This window comes from Apostichopus japonicus, chromosome 7, assembly GCF_037975245.1.
Source record: "Apostichopus japonicus isolate 1M-3 chromosome 7, ASM3797524v1, whole genome shotgun sequence".
Taxonomy (NCBI): Eukaryota; Metazoa; Echinodermata; class Holothuroidea; order Aspidochirotida; family Stichopodidae; genus Apostichopus; species Apostichopus japonicus.
In genome coordinates this window covers 10,657,067-10,677,613 of record NC_092567.1, presented here as the reverse complement: position 1 = coordinate 10,677,613, position 20,547 = coordinate 10,657,067, and the positions used below count along the sequence as shown (strand labels likewise).

The window sequence follows — 20,547 nt, the reverse complement described above, 5'->3', positions numbered from 1 at the left end:
TATGAAGTGTTCAAACTTGCTTAAATTTACAGGTCAAACACTGTTCACCTTGGTTTTATTTATACAACTTATCTATAAAACTATAAAGGTATCGCCGAGTTTGTCGTCCTGTATAATTTGTATTACGTCATGTGGCTGGGGTTAAAACAATGTGTAGTGTTGAGATAACTGAGCCTGTGTATACATGCGAAATGGGTCAACAAAGTTGAGAGAAAATAGTGATTTTCTTTAATTAGGTATGCAAAATTCTGGTTTATGGTTCTTCAACAGTTCAAAAATTAGATCATGTCTTACGTAATCGTTGATTTATTGAGAGCAAACAACAGTGTTGAAAAATTGGCAACGCGTTATGTAAACGCTGAACACCTAGCCCACCCATCACGAAGTGTGCACAACTTTATCTTGCATGCTTATGCCTAGAGGTCTATGCGTAGAGTATTCATCGTTCTCTTTATGCGTTCTGAAAGAGTAGACTCGCGATATTTAGACACTATTACTTTACATGTTTTCACCCTATTCGCTGCGATTTGACGGGAGGAAAACCCAGGATGTGAGACCGACGGAATACAATAACCCACAGATCTCTACTAACTGTATTTCCAGGAACATAACACCTCTCCTTCGGTTTCTTTTCTGTTTTATTTTCCTTTCTTTTTCTTTTTACTTGTCCACCATGCATGTTACTATCACAATATACTTATGTTCTGTTTTAATAAGCATACCACCATGATTCATGTAAAACATCGCAAATTATGACGCAATGAATTCATTTCAACAAGTGAATAACTTCTTCTTTTTATCCTTCTCAGCAACAAAACTAAATGAACCGTGGCCATATTTACGACCTGGATATGACCCGGGCAGTTGTATAAGTGTTTATTCTGATTGCTAACTTGTAGGTTCATTCATTGTGTACCGGGTTAGAAATCTGTACTTCATTTTGTTAGCGTGTGTTATAACAATAATGTAAACCATTTGGAAGAAAGTCTGAAGGTGATGGTGACAGCCTTCTAAGCCTTTCTAAATTCGCTAAAAACAGTTAAGTTGCAAATTTGAAATCGATCTCTAGTTGTCGTTATCCATTATACATTTTAAACTTCGATGGAATAATTTAATCACTTTCGCCTGTTCTGTGTAGGTAAAAAAGAACTAGCGCAGTATATAATTCGATATTTAAAGAGATAAAAGATCTCATCAAACGAATCTTTCTCCCTGCTAAACACGAGCAATATTTTATCTCCACAGTTTAACTGTTTAATCAATTTCACAGAACAAAACTGTTCTCCATAAACTAGGCAATTAAGAACCCGCAATGTTTGTAGTCACATATTAGATATGTGAGTTACATTAAGGGCTATTTAATTATGTGCTAATTAGGCAGACTTCCATATACAAACGAAACGTACATAAAGAAAAAAAAAAGGAGAAAGGGACATAAAACAATCCTTCTATCAAATTAGGGAGAGGCGCAAGTGAGGGATGTATTAAACAACCAAGGAAATCAAGTTTACTCATTTAAAATATATAAACAAAGAATATTAATGAGAACACGTCGTAATATCATGGCATATGACATACAGTATCACTGAATGGCTGTTAGATATATACGCTGTTAGATATATACCTAACCCGTATTGAATAAAATGATGCATTATTCCCAGCCACTGCTAGACACTGACTGACCTACTTATCGTCGGTTTCCATGGTTACGTTGTATGACAGTTACAACATTCCAGGTGTACACTAGACGCGTGGCTCGTTTATCTTTCTATTCATTAGCTTCAACTACCTACTGTAAGGTCATCTATTGTTATGCTAATTAGTTATTTACGGAAGATCCAGGTGTGTCATCTTTACTGTTAACTTATTTTACTTTAGAAATAAATTGTTTGAATCAATCGTCTGTGCAGAAAACTATTGTAGAAGTAGAGTAGGCCTACTGTGTGTACTAAAACGGTGATGATGTTATTGGGTATAAACGGAATTGATTTGAAGGGCTCCCTAAAAAAGATGATGTGCGAAGCGGGGGGGGGGCGGTGAAGGAAGGGGTGGTGGTGGTGGTAAGGGGCAGAGGAGACGAGACTAAATTTACCCAAGATCACACTGGGATTGGGGTAAAGTATTTAGTCCAGATAGGGAATCAACATTCTCTGTTACATTTTGTTTATAGTAAGACCTTTTTACCTCCATGGTCAGACCAAACAAAACCCCCTGAAGTGTGTTATTTCTAGTAATATTTTTCTCCGCGGTCACAGTTCTTCCCGGAATGGCGTTGTTTCACATATAACATACGTTAAGCAGCTTTCGTTCTCATATATTTCATTTATGTAACTACTCAGTAGCTTTTGTCTTTTCTTTCAAGATTTGGGTGATGCGCGGTGGAGGGGGGGGGGGGTGACGGGTGCGACTTAAATATTTTCTTCTTTTAGTAACACGTCAGCTGTAAGTTGAAGATGTTACTGATTATGTTGTGAATGGTAAAGACGGAAAGGAGAAACTTTTACGAGGTTTGATCTGTGAGAGCAAAGAAGGCGAGAGGAGGCGAGAGGAGGCGAGAGGAGGCGAGAGGAGGGGTTGGGTGGGTGGGTGGGTGGGGGGGGTCTAAAATAACACTACATTGGAACGGACCAAGTAGGGACGTCATGATCGAATCAAGTATGAAGTAACATTGATACGAGGAATATTAAAATATAACAGTTTTTGTTTAAAGTTATCAAATATACAAAGTTGAAGCTCTCGGTCAATTTTGTAATTATTTTTTAAAAATTAGGTTAAAATATAAGCATAAATCATAATTAAGCTTATTTTGTATAACGTCGTATATCAAACTATTACGAATTAAGTGATGTAGTTTTAAGCGGATTAAATTTGAACATTTGAAATTTATCAGATATACAGATTTGCCTTTAATGATATTTATGGCAATACATTTTTTTAACTATATAGTTAACTCAATTGCAATTATATATTTCCTTCTAGTTAACTTTTATTTTGTTTTAATTAGTTAACTCATTTTGAGTAACATTTTTTTTAAATTTTGACAACCAAAACTATTTTATTGGTTGCTTCTTTTGTATGCATTTCAGTTTTGCTAGAGTATCATAATCTGATAAAAATTTTGAGGAGTTTATGCTATTAATGCCATTATTTTACTACTGTAAAATTAATAACGATTTTCAATCTCTTTTGTTTCTTAAATTAATTGTACATAATTGAAAATCAACTATTTCAGAGGTTTCAGTCAAAATTAACAGTTATTCCTTATAAAACTTTACTTTAGAATATTAAGTTTACTCTCTAGAATTATTAAAATCCAATTTCCTTGTCTATATATCTCTTATTTTATCCTAATAAACATTCATGTAATTCTAAAACCTATTTAGTTAAATTTTAACATTAAAATTAACAAAGAACATTTTAAACAACCACCACCCACCCCTGCACCCCTCTATTACCAACAACCTCTTAAAATATTCCCTATTTATCCATTATATTTTGTTTTATTAATCATAACATTCTACAGAATTCCTTTCACGATTACCTAATTGTTCAAATAAATCCAACTAAAACTAATTTAAATCCAATCCTTGACGTTAAAATACAGCAGACTTGGCATTCTCTATTGTTTTTTTAATATTGATAACTTTTATTAATTTAATTAATTCCCTGTTTAACTGTTATGATGATTCTAACATCTACACCGGAATACTTACTTCAGCTCCTTCAAGCTTGTACACTGTGAGGAGTAAGACAAGATGGCCGCAAACTCTTCATTAGTTAGTCTCCTGCTGTCGTCATAGATCTCCAGCTTCTGGAGAGAACTCAGGATAGAGAGAGAGAGACCAGACTTAAGGATAAGGTGCAGACCAGACTCATCAACTCTAGGAGAGCAGGATACTAGATACACACAGGAGATAGGAATCTAGAATGAAAGAATAGAGTTACTGATAATAGAGTAGATGGAGATAAATATATTGGATTTGGTTAGGTTTAGAATAATTATAATAAAATAAAAATAACGAAAAAAAGATAAAGGAAAATAAAGCGATAAACTAAGACATTTAGGTCGTGTTTATTTGTAAGACGGAATCAGTTATTAGAACGGAAATAAGGGGCTGATTTTATGGGGACACAAATATAAACAGGAATAATTACATTAGATTAGAGAAAATAAAGTGGTAATGTAGGATTAAAGGGTTAGTTTGATTGTTTTACAATTAAATTATTCATTAAAGTTTTTATAGCTAGTAAGGTTTAATAAAATAAGAATGCGAGGCTACATATTTTTATTTATTAGTTAATAGGAAACAAATCTCAATGACGGGTTGAGAATTTTATAAGAAATGGGTCAATAATAATTGAGATTATCTATCTTTTGAAGAAAAATATTGATCAAATTTATTTGTATTTTTATTTAGAACTTTCAGAAGGAAAATGTAATTTAATGTTATAGGGATCATGAAAAGGAAACTTCTACTCTAACTAATACCAGGTTTTTATAAAGTATAAGGAGAGTTTGAAGAATTATATTTAAATCAATAGGTTGTTTCTTATAATTAAAATGCAGTTTAGAGAAGCAGATGTACGGTAGATCAAATTCAAGTTTCCAGAGAGAAGGTTGACGAGGCTTAAACTCAAAATTTAATTTACAAATTATTTCATTATTGATCCAAATCCGACTATTCTGCTTGAATTATAATTATTTCTAATTAATATGATTTGTTTAAAGATGATGTCCATCTGTGTTTAATTAGTTAATTATCAAATTCATTCCTAAGTTACGGTTTGAGTGTGACATAACTTCTAGTAGATTTTTTCGAAATGTAACATTTTTCTTTCTTTGTGTTTGTAGATATTCCTAAATTGGGTATTGCTTATGATTTTAACTTTCTAAACTTCATCGTTTCTTCCAATTAAATAGTACCATCCGCTAATTATATATTTTTTTTTTACAAATAATATTGTTATCTGTAAACACTTCATATCCTTGAGGGTTTAATTATACTAATTAATTATTACTTTTAAGTTTAATCGGGTTGATTGGGTCTTCATTGAAATATCTTCTGTTACATGGAGTTCATCGGGTGTGAACAGTTAGCGGAACATTTAACGTTTGAGCTACGGCTCTGGCGAACTTCTGCTATTGAGAGTTGCAGCAGGGTAAAATAGGTGGCGCACTTTCAATTCAAAACCATTTACTTTTTAAACATCATGTGGCCATAAGTCTGTTGGCTTGGAAATGACGTACAGTTTTTATAATTATGTGGGCAAAATTAAGACAAACCAGCTGTCAGTAGAACACCACGATCTAGTTGCTCCTGGAAAAACATGGACGAAAGATTCCTTTTAATAACTATGTATTGCATTTGATTATTATTAGACTTAATAGGAAAACTGTTTTATAGAGGCTCAAAGCTCTGGGCCCTATACAGTATTTAACAAAGGTATATTTCATATAAAGTGTCAGGTATATTAGGAGTATGGTCATTCAACTAATCAGTTATTAAATAACATTATTTCAGTTAGCCTGCTCGGTAAAAAAGCTGCAGGTTTCTCACACAAGTGGCTCAAATGTCCGACCTGGTAGATTTAATAAGTTAGGTGATTAAAATGATAATTTTGGAATGTTATAGATTGACTTGTATTAATGCGTATAAGGCTATGTTATGTACGATTAAAATCGAGTTGAACCATTTTCTGTGATTTAAATTTTTTTGAGGAATAACAAAGTTTCTAGAGTTTGTCTATTGATACATTTTGTTAGCTAGAATGAAGTAAATGTTAGGCATCAGTACACCTAGAATGTTAATCGCTGGTTTCATTCTTCGCTTAATTTAAGATCCCTAAAGAAAACTCAGTGTCTCGATTGTATTTTATTCAATTCCTTTATAGTTAAGATATGCTTTAACTTGGACTTTTCTGATATTCAGTCAGCAACTAGGCTAAGATCTCTATTATTTATGAGTTAGATTTGCTAAGCATGTCCTCTCGCTAAAAGTAGATAATTATAGTTTTTCGAAGGTGATGAGTGAGTTTTCTAACATAGCCTAACTTTATTACTACTAGTCTAGCTTATAGCCTAACTAAGTTTGGCCTGGCCGCTTTCCCCCTCTAGCCTATGCCTCTATACCATACCGTCAAATTATCTCACTTATCAATGAACGCTGTCTTAACTATTAACAGTGGTTCCTCTCCATTAAATAATCCATCTTATTAACCAACAAGTCAATGGTAACAAACAACTCCCAGTCTCCCACGAATATAATACGTACTCTGCAGCTCCACTAATGTAACACTAAAACATTCGTTGTCAGTGATATAGATACTAGATGTGAACAGGTATTCAATAGCATATACAGGTGTTTTCCAACTGTTCGCGGGTGATGTTTGAAATTTGTAACATACATTTTGGCGCCAATAGAAGTAAATATACGAGAGATGTAACGTTATACATACCCGGTGAAAACAGACAGTTTGAAAACTGACGTCGATTGGGTATGTAGTAAGGAAGGGGTCGAGGAAGTAAATAATACAACACAACCTATATCAATTAGATCAAGCTATCATTGACATTTCTACCTAAGCGGTAGGGTGTTAGTTCCCGTGCACCCCCTCCCCTCCCCCACCACCGGTTAAAATTTGGGCAAATAGCATTTCATGTACACATTCCCCCACCCTATTATCTGCTAGTGGATGCATAAACAAGCAATAAACACAAAAGTTTGAATACGTCTGTTTCAAATGATTTAAAGAGTACATGTTTAATGAATAATAAAACCTACATGGAATAACACAAATTGAACAGCCTTGCTCCGTCCTACACATCTTGCAGACACATCGTGCAGACAAAACGTGTCTGTGTCAAGTTACATTTTTGTTTTTACATATATTCACTAAATCATCATGAAATTATCGGAATAAATGTAACTCAGGCGCGTATCCAGGATTTTCAAACCCGGGGGGCGCGAATTACTATCTAAGCGGAGCGCCACCATCGGTTGGCGCGCAGCGTACAAGAAAATTTCTTGTTTTGAAACCCCCCAGATCACCGGAAACGGCACTTCTCGGGCTTGAAATGACCAACCAGATGTACACCTTTTGCCTGAGAACCAAGTTTTTCCTAATAGTTTTTTTTTTCCATCCATAACCTTTTAGAAGATTGTCAACCCGGCACACATCATGTTCGACCTGATCGCATCTCCTGTGGGTCTTTGCTTTGTAGGTGATTCTACGTCCCGGCCCACAATACCCGTCAGCCCCACTTTTCAAGGTTTTAAGCCGCATATTTGTTCAGAATTTGAAAATTCACATTTCTCGTGAATAAACTCACTTCAAAACATAGCCATAATGTTGTACAAAATTTCATCTATGGACAACCAATATAGAAAAAACTTCCTTCAACCCCTAACAGACCGGTCAAAATTGCACGAGTAGAGGAAAGTGTGATGTAGAATGTTGGTCAGAAATTTTCGAAAATTCAGACACAGTTAATTTATTGATGTACAAATATTAAAACCTGTTATAACGGCTATTATAAAACTTGGTTGAAGGAAATGAAAAAATAGCAGATATTTCCGAAACCGAACACTACACACATAGGCGTAGGAGGCGCGGCGGCAGTGGCGGAGCTAGGGGTATTGGTCAGGAGTGGCGAGAATGGTCTGAAGGGGCGCTTTCGACACTATCTAAGCGGAGCGCCACCACTGGTTGGCGCGTAGCGTACAGAAAATTTTGAGTAAAGATACTCCCTAGATCGCCGGAAATGACCCTTTCCGGGTCTGGCTAATTTGCAGATAAACGAAGAACAAGGTGTCATCGCCAAATTACACCAACAAAATGTGACAAATGTCAATAAGTAGATGAGAGCGCAATAAAAAAGTCAAAAATCACGAATAAGTAAAAAGTGGTAAAGAGCTGAAAAAGGCGCCAGCAGTCCATTTGAGTCCGTCAGGGGGGGGGGGGGTGGGCATCCGCCCCCTGACCATATGGACGCTCCGCCACTGCGCGGCGGGGGTGCAGGCCCTAATTCGCCATTACTAATGTAAAAGAGAGTTTTGACATAATTGGACCTCCATGCTTTTTATACATCTACATGAGACATGTCGTTGTTTACATTAGCATCCCGCGGTATACTGCGCAATTTTAACGGACCGTACGGTACATGATGGCATGCGATGTAATAACCGATACTTGCTTATATGATATTGACAAGAACACGTTTTTGGTTATTTTTTCAGGCAAGTCGGACAGTTTTGAGGGTTTTCATCCTGGAACGCCATTTTCATGCTCACTGATATGATGTTATATCTGCTGTTTGCGTTACAAATTCGAACAGGCGCGTAGCGATGAATTTGCCAAGGGAGAGGCGAAGCCTGTAGGCAAATTATCTAAGCGTAGCGCCACCATTGGTTGGCGCGAAGCGTACAAGCAAATTTTGGCCGAAAATGTCTCCCAGATCGCTGGAAATGACACTTCCCAGGCCTTGTTAGTTGCCTCTAAGCACTTTCTATTTTGAAATTACTTAGCGATATCATTTAAAAAATGCTGAATGGGGGGGGGGGCGGGCGGTCGCCCCCATCCCAAAATGCGTCATGTTCCCCGACGACATGGTCGAGTTCGAGACCAGCCACAGTTGGTTTCATAGCACAATTCTACACACGCGTTATGATAGACCATATATAGTATATATATATAGATCATTAGTGAGAGAGGAAAATGGAAACGTCAAAAAATGGAGTTGTCGGTGTGAGGGGTAGGGTGAGTCACACTTTTACGAAATCATTGATCCGTCACTGGCTACCCTTCAGCGCTGTAATGATGTCACTGTTCTTCTTTCTCTTCCCGGTGTCTTCGCGTTTTGCTTTTACTCACTCTTTTTCTCCTTTTTCTCTCTTTCTTCTTTTTCTTTTCCCTTCCTTCCTCTCCTCCTCCTCTTTTTTCCCCTCTTTTTCCTTTTTTCTTCTCTTTTTTCTCTTCTCTTTTTCTTACCCGGGGGGCGCGCGCCCCCAACGCCCCCCTGGATACGCACCTGTAACTACACGACTTTTTTCATCCCTCCCCACCCAACCACCTTTGTAATTAATTCCATTCCATGTCAATGCTGGATTATTTAGCTAAATCTTTGCACCAGCAAAGAGAGTTTAAGGCAATCAAACAATGTTTTGTCTTTCACGTACCTCGTAATTGCTCAAATCAAAATACTATGTCGACATTTAACCAATAATTGTAATAGTCAATTCATGTAGCACCCCCCCTTTTTCTCCCGTTTTACTTATTACCATCCTCATCAAGAAAAGTTTATTTTTTGAGAAAAAATAGTTGAAATTTGCATAAGAAAGAAATCTTGATTTCGAGAAATGCAATGGCAATTTCGAGAGAAACGTACAAGTTTGAGATAAAACGCTAATATTTTTAGTTGAGAAGTCAACATTTCAATAGTTTAAATTTAAAACAAAAAGAAATCGACATTTTACACGAAGGGAATTAAAGAGGTCGAAATCAATCGAAGAGGTTCTAAATTTTAGAAAAAGTAGTTTAATGTTGAGAATTTCGGTTATATTACAGATTGCAATTTTAAGACAAATTTGATTTTCAAGAAAAGGGTTTCAATTTTGAAAAAGGGTTGAAATTCCCAGAAATATTCAAAACTTTCGGGATAAAATAATTAAAATTTTGATATGGAAATTTTGAAATTTTTCAATGTTCCATGTGGGTCACAATAATGACAAAATGTGTATTGTTTACTTAATTGGGATGCCCCCCGACCCCCTCCCCAACCAATTCATTTTTTGCTCCCTTCCTACGCCAATCAAGTGATTTGTCACATGTCTACATAGATATGGGGAAGGGTGTAGAACATAAAGGAGGAGGTACATCTTGTGGCTAATTTGTGTATATTTCTGATTAAGTGCATGAGCGGTAAGTTTGCCTCTCCAATCCTGAAAACGGATCGACTCTCCTGTATGGTTTAGAACCCAGTAACGTGGGTTCACATTCCAAAATTCTCCCGATCAATTTAGGAAGGGGAACGAACATTTATGGTCAGACTATATGTGGATCCGAAAGTTTTGATGTTGTTGCTGTGGAGTAGTCGTTGAATGCAATTCCATGTACGGGGTTGTGGGAGTCTTCCGACTGAAACAATTCTGGGGCGTAGTTAGACTATAATTTTTGTCTAAACTTAAATTAAGGTTGTGCTAAAAAATACTAGTGTGAAGTTTAAGAACTGAACTGACCGATGTTAAAATCACTATTGTATAATTGCATAAAAAAAAAATCAGAAAATGCAGTCTTGCTCGCGTCCAGTTATTCTGTAAATAGCCGTTGGGTGGACATGTTGCCAAACCAGTATATTATTCCTATATACAATAATGCCTGACAAAGAGGTACACATTATTGCATGTTACCTTCATGTAGCCATGTAACTGATTTTAATGGCAGATGCATTGGTTATCTACTACTTGAAATCGGTTTGCAGGACTAGGAGAATGGGACCCCTTCTCAACCCCCATTTTAATATAGGATTTCAAGGGGGGGGGGGGAGCAAATCCCAACTGACTTAGGTAGGTCCTACACTATTATGGAAAGGCTAGAGAATTTAAAAATGGCGGAGGTGTGGTCGTTGGCTTGTTGAAGGCAAATCTCAGTAGCCCGTCTCCTGAATTCTTTTTGAAAATTGATGTTAACTGGTGCACCCCGAGGCATAATTAGACCACCAATTAGGTCTTAAATTGGCTCCATACACCATGCAGTTTTACCTATGAACAATGTTTTTGTAAAGTCGTAAGGGGGGGGGGGGGAGGGGTGTACACTCGTAGCAGTGGCCTTCTTCTCAGCTGAATGTAACATTGCCCCCCTCCCACCCCTCCCCGACTTCTATCCAAGTGTATAATTTAGAAATTTTCTGATTAATGTTGAAATACCAAAATACTTTCATCTCGTCATTTCAAAAGTCTTTAGAAATGATAAAATATTGACCTCTTTCTGAGCTCGTAGTAAACAATATCCTGAAAAGTGCCAAACATGTCTAATTTTCATGCTGTCTTGGTGACACTTGTAGTGACGAAATACTATCACGATAGATTTCGCTAGGCGATAGTACGCGTTTTTCTTTGGAACTTACACTAGCCCCTTATCTTTGCTTTACTGGAATGGTCAAGACCATCAAAATATTTTCATTATTTGCACATTGCGTTTTTATTATATATTTAGTGCCGGACCCCTTTTATATTTGGACTTCGGAAGATCTGTTGTGAATAGTCAAGATGCCGTCCAAATTGTAATTTGGTGAGTTGCAATGTAATAACTAAGTATTGTTTTGTCTTTTCCATAAGACTTATACGCTACGACCCATAACACGTATACACTTCAAGCGGCTATAGAAGATTCTATGAACGCAAAATTACCAGAAAATTATCGAGGTGCAAAATGATGAATTGACATTTCGCAGCATAATGTTGAAGACCTCACTCCTAGATACAAGGAATTTGCCATTTTGTTGTAAATTGCTATCAGTGGCGTAGCCAGGATTTTTTTCAGTGGGGGGGGGGGGCGCTGGGGGGCTTGAACATTTTCTGGGGGGCTTGACCATTTTTTTGTTACTATCTAAGCGGAGCGCCACCATGAGTTGGCGCGCAGCGTACCGTAAATTTTTAGCTAAAAGGGCCTCCCAGATCGTTGGAAATGACACTTCCCAGGCCTTCTTAGGTGCTCTAAAGTTTTCTCAACATCCTTTATTTTGAGATCCCATGTTATGATATGGTCATCAAAGAGTTTAGTGAAATAGAAAAAAAAAACAATCTGGTAAGTTACTTTGAAATATCATGACAAATCTTTTGTGAGTTTGACACCGGCATTGACAGTTTTCGACAAATCTGAAAATTGTGTGTGGAAAATAAAGAAAGATTGACTGGGCTTTCAGGCAAGTAACATACTGAAATGACCGAACTAGATTGCGTCTAAAATATTATTTTGGTGATAGACTGATTGGCCGGCAGTGGCGGAGCTAGGGGTATTGGTCGGGGGGGGGGGCGAGAATGGCCTATATAGGGGGGCTTTCGACACTATCTAAGCGGAGCGCCACCACAGGTTGGCGCGGAGCGTACAGATTTTTTTTGAGTAAAGATTTTCCCTAGATTGCCGGAAATGACTCTTTCCGGGCCTTGCTAATTGGAGGTAAACGAAGAATAAATATGTGTCATCGACATTTGTGACAAGTGGAAGTTTATATGGGTGCTGAAAGTACATGCGCTTCATCACAATCCCCGTGGTATCTTTGTGAGTGCTCATGTTTTCGAAAAAAATAGATCGAAAACCCCGTACAGTTCTTGGAAAGAATTTCGTACAACAGAATTAAGTGCCGATAAATTAAATACCGCCGTACGTTAGAGCATTTTGTCAGTAAACTACACCAACAAAATGTGACAAATGTCAATAGGTAGATGAGAGTGAAATAAAAAAGTCAATAATCGCGAAGTAAAACATGCTTAAAAAGCTGAAAAGGGCGCCAGCAGTCCATTCGAGTCCGTCGGGGGGGGGGGGGGTAGTTCTCAATGATAGTGTTGCCTCCTTTCTTGAAAATTTGGTTGTTAGTGGTTTTAAGAGCATCAGGGTACGTCCCAGAAGTGAAAACCAGATTGAAAATGTAACAGGGTATTGAGGCAATGACGCGAGCAATGATGTGAGAAACATGTGTATGATGTCAGCATTTTTTACCTATTAACATCTTCTTTGGCATTCAAGTACATGGAGACCACCTTTCTATAAGGGTATAGTATTGCTCACTAGCTTGTTTGATCAGTTAATACGCACTGGTTACAAGATAATGATAGGCTGTTTGTATTAGTATTTATTTGCATGTTAGGGATTATGGATATTTAAAAAAAAGAGTGACAATGGCAAAGTTTGCCCGAACAGTCGAACACACAGATTCAGTAGTAAACATTATGTGTTCTGTAGTCTTGTAGAGCAAGAATTATATTATTCGACGGTCGTTAACATGCGTTTTCAGTACAGTGCGACTACTGTAGACTTCTCGGCCTATGAGCTATGTCACGTCAGGTTTTCAGCAACTATAGCCTACTGCCGGTCCGCGGTCGAAGGGTCGTTCATGAGTGGTCATCATGGAGATTCGAGACCATTCAGACCAATGATAGCCTATATTTTTTTTCGCACATGTAATTTTTTTTCGACACCCAAAATCCCAGTGGGGGGGGGGGCGACTGGGGGCGACGAGCTTTCATGGGGGGCTGTCGCCCCCACGCCCCCCGTAGCTACGCCACTGATTGCTATTATTTGCAAACGACTGGTTTGCAACTAATAAGCTTTCACTTAATCTTGATAAAACCAGCTACATTGTGTTCAATAAAAGCAAATCTTTTTCTTGGAAAAAAGACATTTTAATGGATGGTAAGCCTATCAAGCATGTACATAGCATAAAGTTTCTCGGAGTTTATATTGATAGTAAACTTACTTGGTGTGAACATATATCAAATATTGCAAACACTGTGGCGAAAAATGTTGGTATCATTTCTAAGTTGAAACACTATTTTCCTCAGAATATTCTTAGAATGCTTTACCAAACATTAGTGTTCCCCCATTTTTCATATTGCTCTATAATCTGGTCTGGCACCCATAATGTTTATCTTCACCCTCTTGAAATCCTACAAAAGAAAGTCATTCGTCACATAACTCATTCTGAATATCGTGAACACACCAGCTCACTTTTCAAATTGCTCAACTTATTAAAATTTAACGATATTGTTAGGCTGAATGTAGCCACATTCTTTTACAAGGCTTGGAATGGCTTACTTCCTGCAGCCTTTCATGACTTATTTACTATTAACAGCGCCATACATAGTCACCGCACTAGAAGTGCCGGTCAAGCACACCACAACTTATGTAATACAACATTTGGTACGTTAAGTTTAAAGAATCGTGCTATGAGGACATGGAATGATCTAACTGCTACTATAAAATCTAAACCATCTAAAGAAACATTTAGAAAAGCACTAAAAAAAGAAGTAATTTCTCAGTATTGATACATCGTTTATATTGTATGTTATTAATTTTTCTTTATTAAGACACTAGTTATATTTTCATTTATGTATATATGCTTTTTGTTTGTTTTTTGTTTTCCCTTTCTTTCTTTCTTTCTTTCCTGGGAGTCCTTTACCTTGTTAAGCCTGAATTGGCTTTTTAGAGGACTTCCCTCCACATGTATATATCCAGTGGAAAATCAAATAAATCAAATCAAATCAAATTATTTGAATTGGAAGATTGATCATTTATCTGAAAAAGAGGGGTATTTCCCTCGTGGCCAAGGAAACGACTTGAACAAGTCTCATCTTCAAAATCTAAACAAACCAACGACACAGTGTAAAGCAGCGTTTGAAGAACGGTTGCATGGTTGTACAACTTGTACTTCTCTGTTTGTTTAACGTGATTCCCTGAAGCTACAGTACTGGCTTACTAATATGAAGATATTGCAATATATTCCAGATGGTGATACTGAAAGAAATAGACTAAGTATATTGCAATTGTCAAAGAAGAAATGTATGTCGTGTTTTCCTTTCATATTGTTAGGCTATGTACCTACAAGGACAGGGACATCATAACGTTGAAGTTATGGCTTAGGTCTTCTTTAGTCATATAAGAAAAGTGCAGCCTAACGATGGCCTAGTCCAATGGTTTTAATGACAACATTCAAAAGTTCGCAATGCCAGCATAAAGCGTGTCCTAGGATCAGCACAATGTAGGACTAGCTGAAATATGGTGATGCTAGCCTGTTAGTTGGTTACAAGTTGAAGGAGAGGGTTTCCTCCCACAGAATACTGATCACATTAGTTTATTGAGGAAGTGTTCTACATTTGCGAGATCATCCAACTACTGTATCTGAAAGGTTTTATTCAACAAAGTGGCTAAATATTCTTACGACTAGTTGTAACAATAATACCCTTTTGCGCATGCATAGTTGCTATTTTTACGACTAGGAGTACTTTTTTTACGACCAGGAGAAACAAGAATTTCCGGTTAGGTTTAGGGTAAGGGTTGGATTGAGTGTTAGAGTTAGGGTTAGGGTTACCCCTACTACATGCGCAGTTGCTTTATTTACTTTTAATTCGCATGAATTCGCCGATGTCGTAAGAATAGTTTATAAATAATTGTTACGACTAGTCGTAAGAATAGCCACGGCCTTTATTCAAACTATGTAGTCATAAAAACCTACTCTTAAAGTACTCTGGAGTTGTTTCCTCTCCTGGTATATTGTAGATTTAAGTACTAACCTGCCAGTGAGTAAAGGTCAAATGAAGTGCAAGGTTTTCCAGAGATTGAGATTCAATATCCCATATCATATACAAACATTTTTGTAGTTTGTCACCCATAATACTGCAGTGCTTTAGACTTCCCTTGCTGGTCCAAGACAACCCATTATTGGAACATATCCAGAATTTCCAGGGTTTGTGCTGGTAATGCTCAGTTCCTATTGACGTATCTTTAGCTTCAATATCACAAATCAATTATATGCACTTTACATAATTTACTTACTAAAGGTGTAGGGGTCTTTTACAACTAACATGTAAAGTTGATTGCTCACAAAGACTGCTGTAGTGTCACGTTGCTATCTGAATGCAAAAGTTCCTAAGAACTTTCAAAAAGCTTCAGAAACCAAACACTAATCACTAACATAAAATGCTCAATGATTGGATCAAAGTGGAACTGCTACCATGGGTTTTCTTTGTAAGTGAGTATACTTTTGTTTCTGAAGTCTAAAAATATCTGAATAACTAATTTGATTTCATGTTTAGTGTTTCACTTTTGATTTAGAAATCACTGAGGCTCAGTCTGACGGCTCCATGATGTAATAATTCAACGGTAGGAAGAACCCTCTAGTAATTATGAAGACAGAGACTGTACTTGATAGAGGAGATCAGGACCTATGAACCTATCAAGCTTCTTCCAGTATCCTACACTTCTTGATGCACAGAGTTCCATAGGAATGGTAAGAATGAAGTAAATCTGGTTGTTGTGACTTGATTCACCAAACTGATGGCTAGCAAGCATGGTTAAGGAATTTAAATTTCCCTGCCACTCTTTATCAATATCATGTCGTGATAACATGTCTTCCTTGCATATTTGAGAGCTAACTACCATTTAACATAAACATATTCAAACATATACAGGCACTGGCATTAGGGTGGTGAGCACTTGCCCCCCCCCCCCCTCCCCCATAGGCTCCACTTGGTCTGCAAAATCACTATCAGAGAACATTAAATATCTGAAAAGTGAAAATGCCTCAGCTAAAGTCCCCAGGAACTCCCACCAGGGCTTAGATTTATACTTCATAGAAATTACATTTTTCTCTCTAACATGTATTTACATGCTTCATACTTAGTACAAGAGGACATGAAGTAGAAGAGATGTAACAGAGCTCTTCTGAAGCCCCCAGCACCCGGCCAGGGCTCAGCTATATATTCCACAGAGTAAAATCAGATTAAGTATTTCTATTACTGACATGTCCTCATGTGCTCAAAATGCAGATTCCAGAAACTATGTGAAAACACTGTACTGAAGATTTGGAGAGCTTTGCATTACCCTTGTAAGTCCAGCCACTATAAACACTATAAACACAATTGGAAATACTTCCTACTAATCTGAGAATGTACAGCTGTGAATAAAGAATTGTCACTTATGCTTGTTTAATTTTAAACATTGCTGAGCCAGTCACTGCAGTTGGATTTAAGAAATCTAATTGGTCTCAAGACTGATCTTACTTCGGCGACTAAGTACGGTAGCTTAAGAAAATATATAAGTGTCCCCAAATTTCAAAATTTGGAATTTGCTTTCTCAATATTTGGAATTTTTATCTCAAGATTTTCACCTCAAAAGTCAAAATTTTGACTTTTTCATCTCAAAACTTTTTGACTCAAAATTTTGAGGTTATAAGTGTCTTCATCTGCCAAATTTGTAGAAAGAACTAACCATATTGTATGGCTATTGACCAGCTGAACAGGGTACTTTATAAACCTTTGGTGATCTAAAATCTAGAAAGAGACCCCCCTTCCCCCCGAGAATGGTGTAACTAGGTCAATGTAGCCAATGCAGTCTCGAGGGCCTGGTGCCATTAAATAAAGAAAAATAATATGAAAACACATCCACCAAAGCTGACACACTAAATTAGATACAATTACAGTATCTCCTAATGAGTGGAAATTCAAAAGACATTCTGTCCTCAATACGAAAGAGAGGTGCGAAATCTCACAAATTTCTCAGTCAAGCCCAAACCATGCATGGTTGGGTTCGTGTGAGGTTGGACTCTCCTTTGGGAGCTCATATATATCACTGCACCACACCTATATGTGCCACTTCCACTAAACAACGGACAACCCGGTTCAAGTTTGATGCTTAACTGGCTAATTGTTTTTACACTTAATACCTGGTTATTGGAAACTGAACTGTACTTTCCTTCCTCTTTATTTTTTTCTCTGTGATTGTTCATGTATACATGGTAGTTAGCCAGAGACTATTTCTGACTGACATTCTCAATGTCTCCTATAATTAGGACTTAAATCTCATTCACATCACTTTCTTTTCTCTTCATTAGGTTAATTATGAAGCAAGCTGTTAGGGGATCACCTATTCCACCTGTAGTTACCAGTTTTTGATGGAAGTCACGTTCATACTGTGTTGACAAGGACAATGAATGGTTCATCATCTGATATTTCCTCCATGTGATGGTAATCACATTAATGGTAAGTGTTGAACAGTATTGATAACGTTTCAAAGATGTGTGGTAGATTTTATGGATAGCGTCGCAGATCGAGGAATACTCTTTTATCTCCATTCACTCTCACTAAAATAATGTATATAAAGTTTTAACTCATCTTCTCAAAATACAACTGACAGGATTACGCCCTAGTAAGGACATTAAAACGATCGGATTCTTGCTGGATTAATCCAGTACTTGGTATGTTTGTAATGACCTTGCTACAGTATGACACAATAGCTACCTCAACACCCTCTGGTACATTTTACCATTTGCCAAACTGAAATAAAAATTGCCTTCTAGGCTCATATGAATAAAGTCTTCTAGAACTCCTGACACTCCCAGAATTGTAAAACTGGAAGACAACTTGTTGGTTTATATGAAAGTAGCTTGGGTTACCTACAAATATGTCTTCTGTGTAGGTATTTATTTTCTTCAGATTAAAATAAAAAAAACTTGAAATACCATTTTAGATATTCCATAATGCTGTAGAAACATTAAAGAAGTCAACTAAGTCTGTATTGCTGAGCTTTGTGTTAGAAGTATTTGTAATGAACACTCCATCAAACAAGAACACCTTGATTAATTTAGGTAGGTCACACATATGTCACACAACTATGGATATAATCTTGAAATTTAATGTGTTATGTTTGTTATGATATTTATTGACTGTAGTACAGTAGAGATTACTGTTTTAAGCATTTGCTTAAATATTGGAAATAGGATTTGAAATATAAAATTGGACAGTAGAATGCAAATCAACTCCACCTTTATTATTCATCTCAAAGATGTCTATCATATCAGCTGAAGATTATGGTTGGGTTTGTATCTCCTTTCCTACTTCTTTGTTAATTTTAGCCAAACTCCTGATAAACTGTCGCACACCAGTTCTAAGATTCACAATCACATCTTGTGAGGCTAAAGAAGCATCATTCAAATAAGGTGTACACAAAATCAGTAACATAGAGAGCCAGGCACAGTTCCATGCACAGTTGTGTCACCAGATCCACTTTTTTTAAGTCTTTGTTTATCCAAAGTTAAAAGTATATCATTCTTTATCACATATTTCACTGGGCACTTAGCTGACGTACAACTGTAGCCTCCACCCAACCCTCACCCTCTCACAACAGGACTGCACCGAACAACATGTTATGAAATAACAACTATATGTCAAAGTCTGCAGATAGAAAAATATGTACTTTAACTCAATCAATTATAGTACAATGTCATCATTTCAGAAATCCTACAAATTCATCAACCTATAGACTACAGTGAACCAATGGTTCCTAAACTATGTGACCGAAACAGTCATCATGTTTTCTTCAGGCTCCATCTGTTTTCAGGGTTACATTGTTATTACTTGTGTTTCTCAATTGAATATAAACCAGACTGGATTGCTAGTGGTATTGCTTAAAGTTTGTATTGAAGATTCAATGCTTGTCTCAATTTCAAATTAATGTTTCTTTATATTTCAATTAGTTTGGTATTAGGTGAGCTGTATATACACTGTGGGAAGCATTATGAGACCTTGAACTCATCTTGTACAGTCTATAGATTTGTATTCTAGTTGCATTAGTTTCTTTACATTGTTATTATAATTATAACTGAGTAATTTATTTTGAAACTACAGTAGCATACCATACTGTATGTTTATAGTAGCTGTGTTCTGTGTTTGACAATGTTACATGGTAGAATGAAGCTACTTGCAGACCGGGTGATGTCAATTTACATAAATAATAACATTATAACTGATGACCAAATGCATTTTGTTTTTTCTCATCATCAGGTAAACTGGAATTATTCAGTACTGAGATCAGCCTATTTAGGGATTTACCAGTTTCATATCCGGATTACAGCTCTTGGAAGAAATGTGTACAGTTTACATGAGCAGGGTAATGATTGTATGGTCCACCAACTGATTCTTACCCACCCACCCATCCCCCTCCTCCATGAGAATGCAAGTTTTTAATTGGATATATTTACTCCATGACATACAGTATCAGATGATCCCTCAAGGGAAATTTCCTCACCGAAAAGTCTATCATCCAGGACCCCCCAACCCCCAATCACTGCAAAACAAGACCTAAAATATGAACAATCTAGTTAGAACACTGCTAAAAGTTGTGTCTTAGGGATTCTGTGAGACCTCTTTTGTTCAGTGCTTCCCTAATTGTAGCATCATCTCTACAAATTGTATCATAATTGTAGTTTTCAAGAGGATGAAATTCTGATGCCAAGGACATCTCTAATCTTTTCAAATCTGACCAATTTTAATGGTCATTAGACATCCATTGTTTCATAATGTAACAGTTTCATTCCTGTGTGAGCATATAATGCTAATGAAGGCTTTCTATTGTCACATCTCCAGGTTGAGTGGATATTATGTAATTTATGGCAAGGTCCACCTATCCCATCATATTAAATAGTTGTCAAGGATGATGATAGGTATTGAGTATTGCACTATGTCTAGCAACAGTTTACGATTCTATCACAGAAGATCATACAACACAATATGACAAGTTCTTTTAGGATTCGGCATGTTATGTCATCTGAAATCTTTAATGCATTTGTATTATTTTTCTGTTCTTAAAGTTATTGTGTAATTCAGTTTTTCTGTTATTAGAGTGTGTTTGGGTGGGGGGGGGTGCATCATGTTGCTGCATATTGGCAAAGTTAGAAATTAAGTTACTGGGAAAGTTGTGAAAGCAAAAACACTAACATTTATGTAATAGAGCAGCCTTTGCTTCACACTGGTATGCAGATAGTTTGAAAAAAAAGCAATC

The 20,547-nt window shown here is 36.8% G+C and overlaps 3 protein-coding genes across 9 annotated transcripts in view; 1 reads left to right on the top strand and 2 right to left on the bottom strand.

Annotated features, from left to right (window-relative positions):
- LOC139970087 (uncharacterized) overlaps positions 1-20,547 on the top strand; it is an 853,056-nt gene that overhangs the window by 91,062 nt on the left and 741,447 nt on the right. For 3 of the 4 annotated variants that reach the window (XM_071975766.1, XM_071975765.1, XM_071975764.1), the window contains one exon: positions 19,551-19,656. In XM_071975766.1, the coding sequence (XP_071831867.1) occupies positions 19,551-19,656 (106 nt within the window). Of the gene's footprint in view, positions 1-14,314; positions 14,554-15,825; positions 16,001-17,602; positions 17,751-19,550; positions 19,657-20,547 lie in introns of those variants that run through there. The other variant, XM_071975763.1, reaches the window with a different exon arrangement.
- LOC139970036 (NLR family CARD domain-containing protein 4-like) overlaps positions 1-20,547 on the bottom strand; it is a 554,750-nt gene that overhangs the window by 464,857 nt on the left and 69,346 nt on the right. The gene's annotated exons all lie outside the window — the stretch shown is intronic.
- The window catches only part of LOC139970033 (uncharacterized), a 233,898-nt gene that overhangs the window by 150,678 nt on the left and 62,673 nt on the right, over positions 1-20,547 (bottom strand). Inside the window, exon 5 of one of the 4 annotated variants that reach the window (XM_071975604.1) lies at positions 3,714-3,922. The exons of the other annotated variants lie outside the window; for them this stretch is intronic. Within the exon in view, the coding sequence (XP_071831705.1) occupies positions 3,714-3,922 (209 nt within the window). The remainder of the gene's footprint in view (positions 1-3,713; positions 3,923-20,547) is intronic. 4 annotated transcript variants of the gene reach the window in all.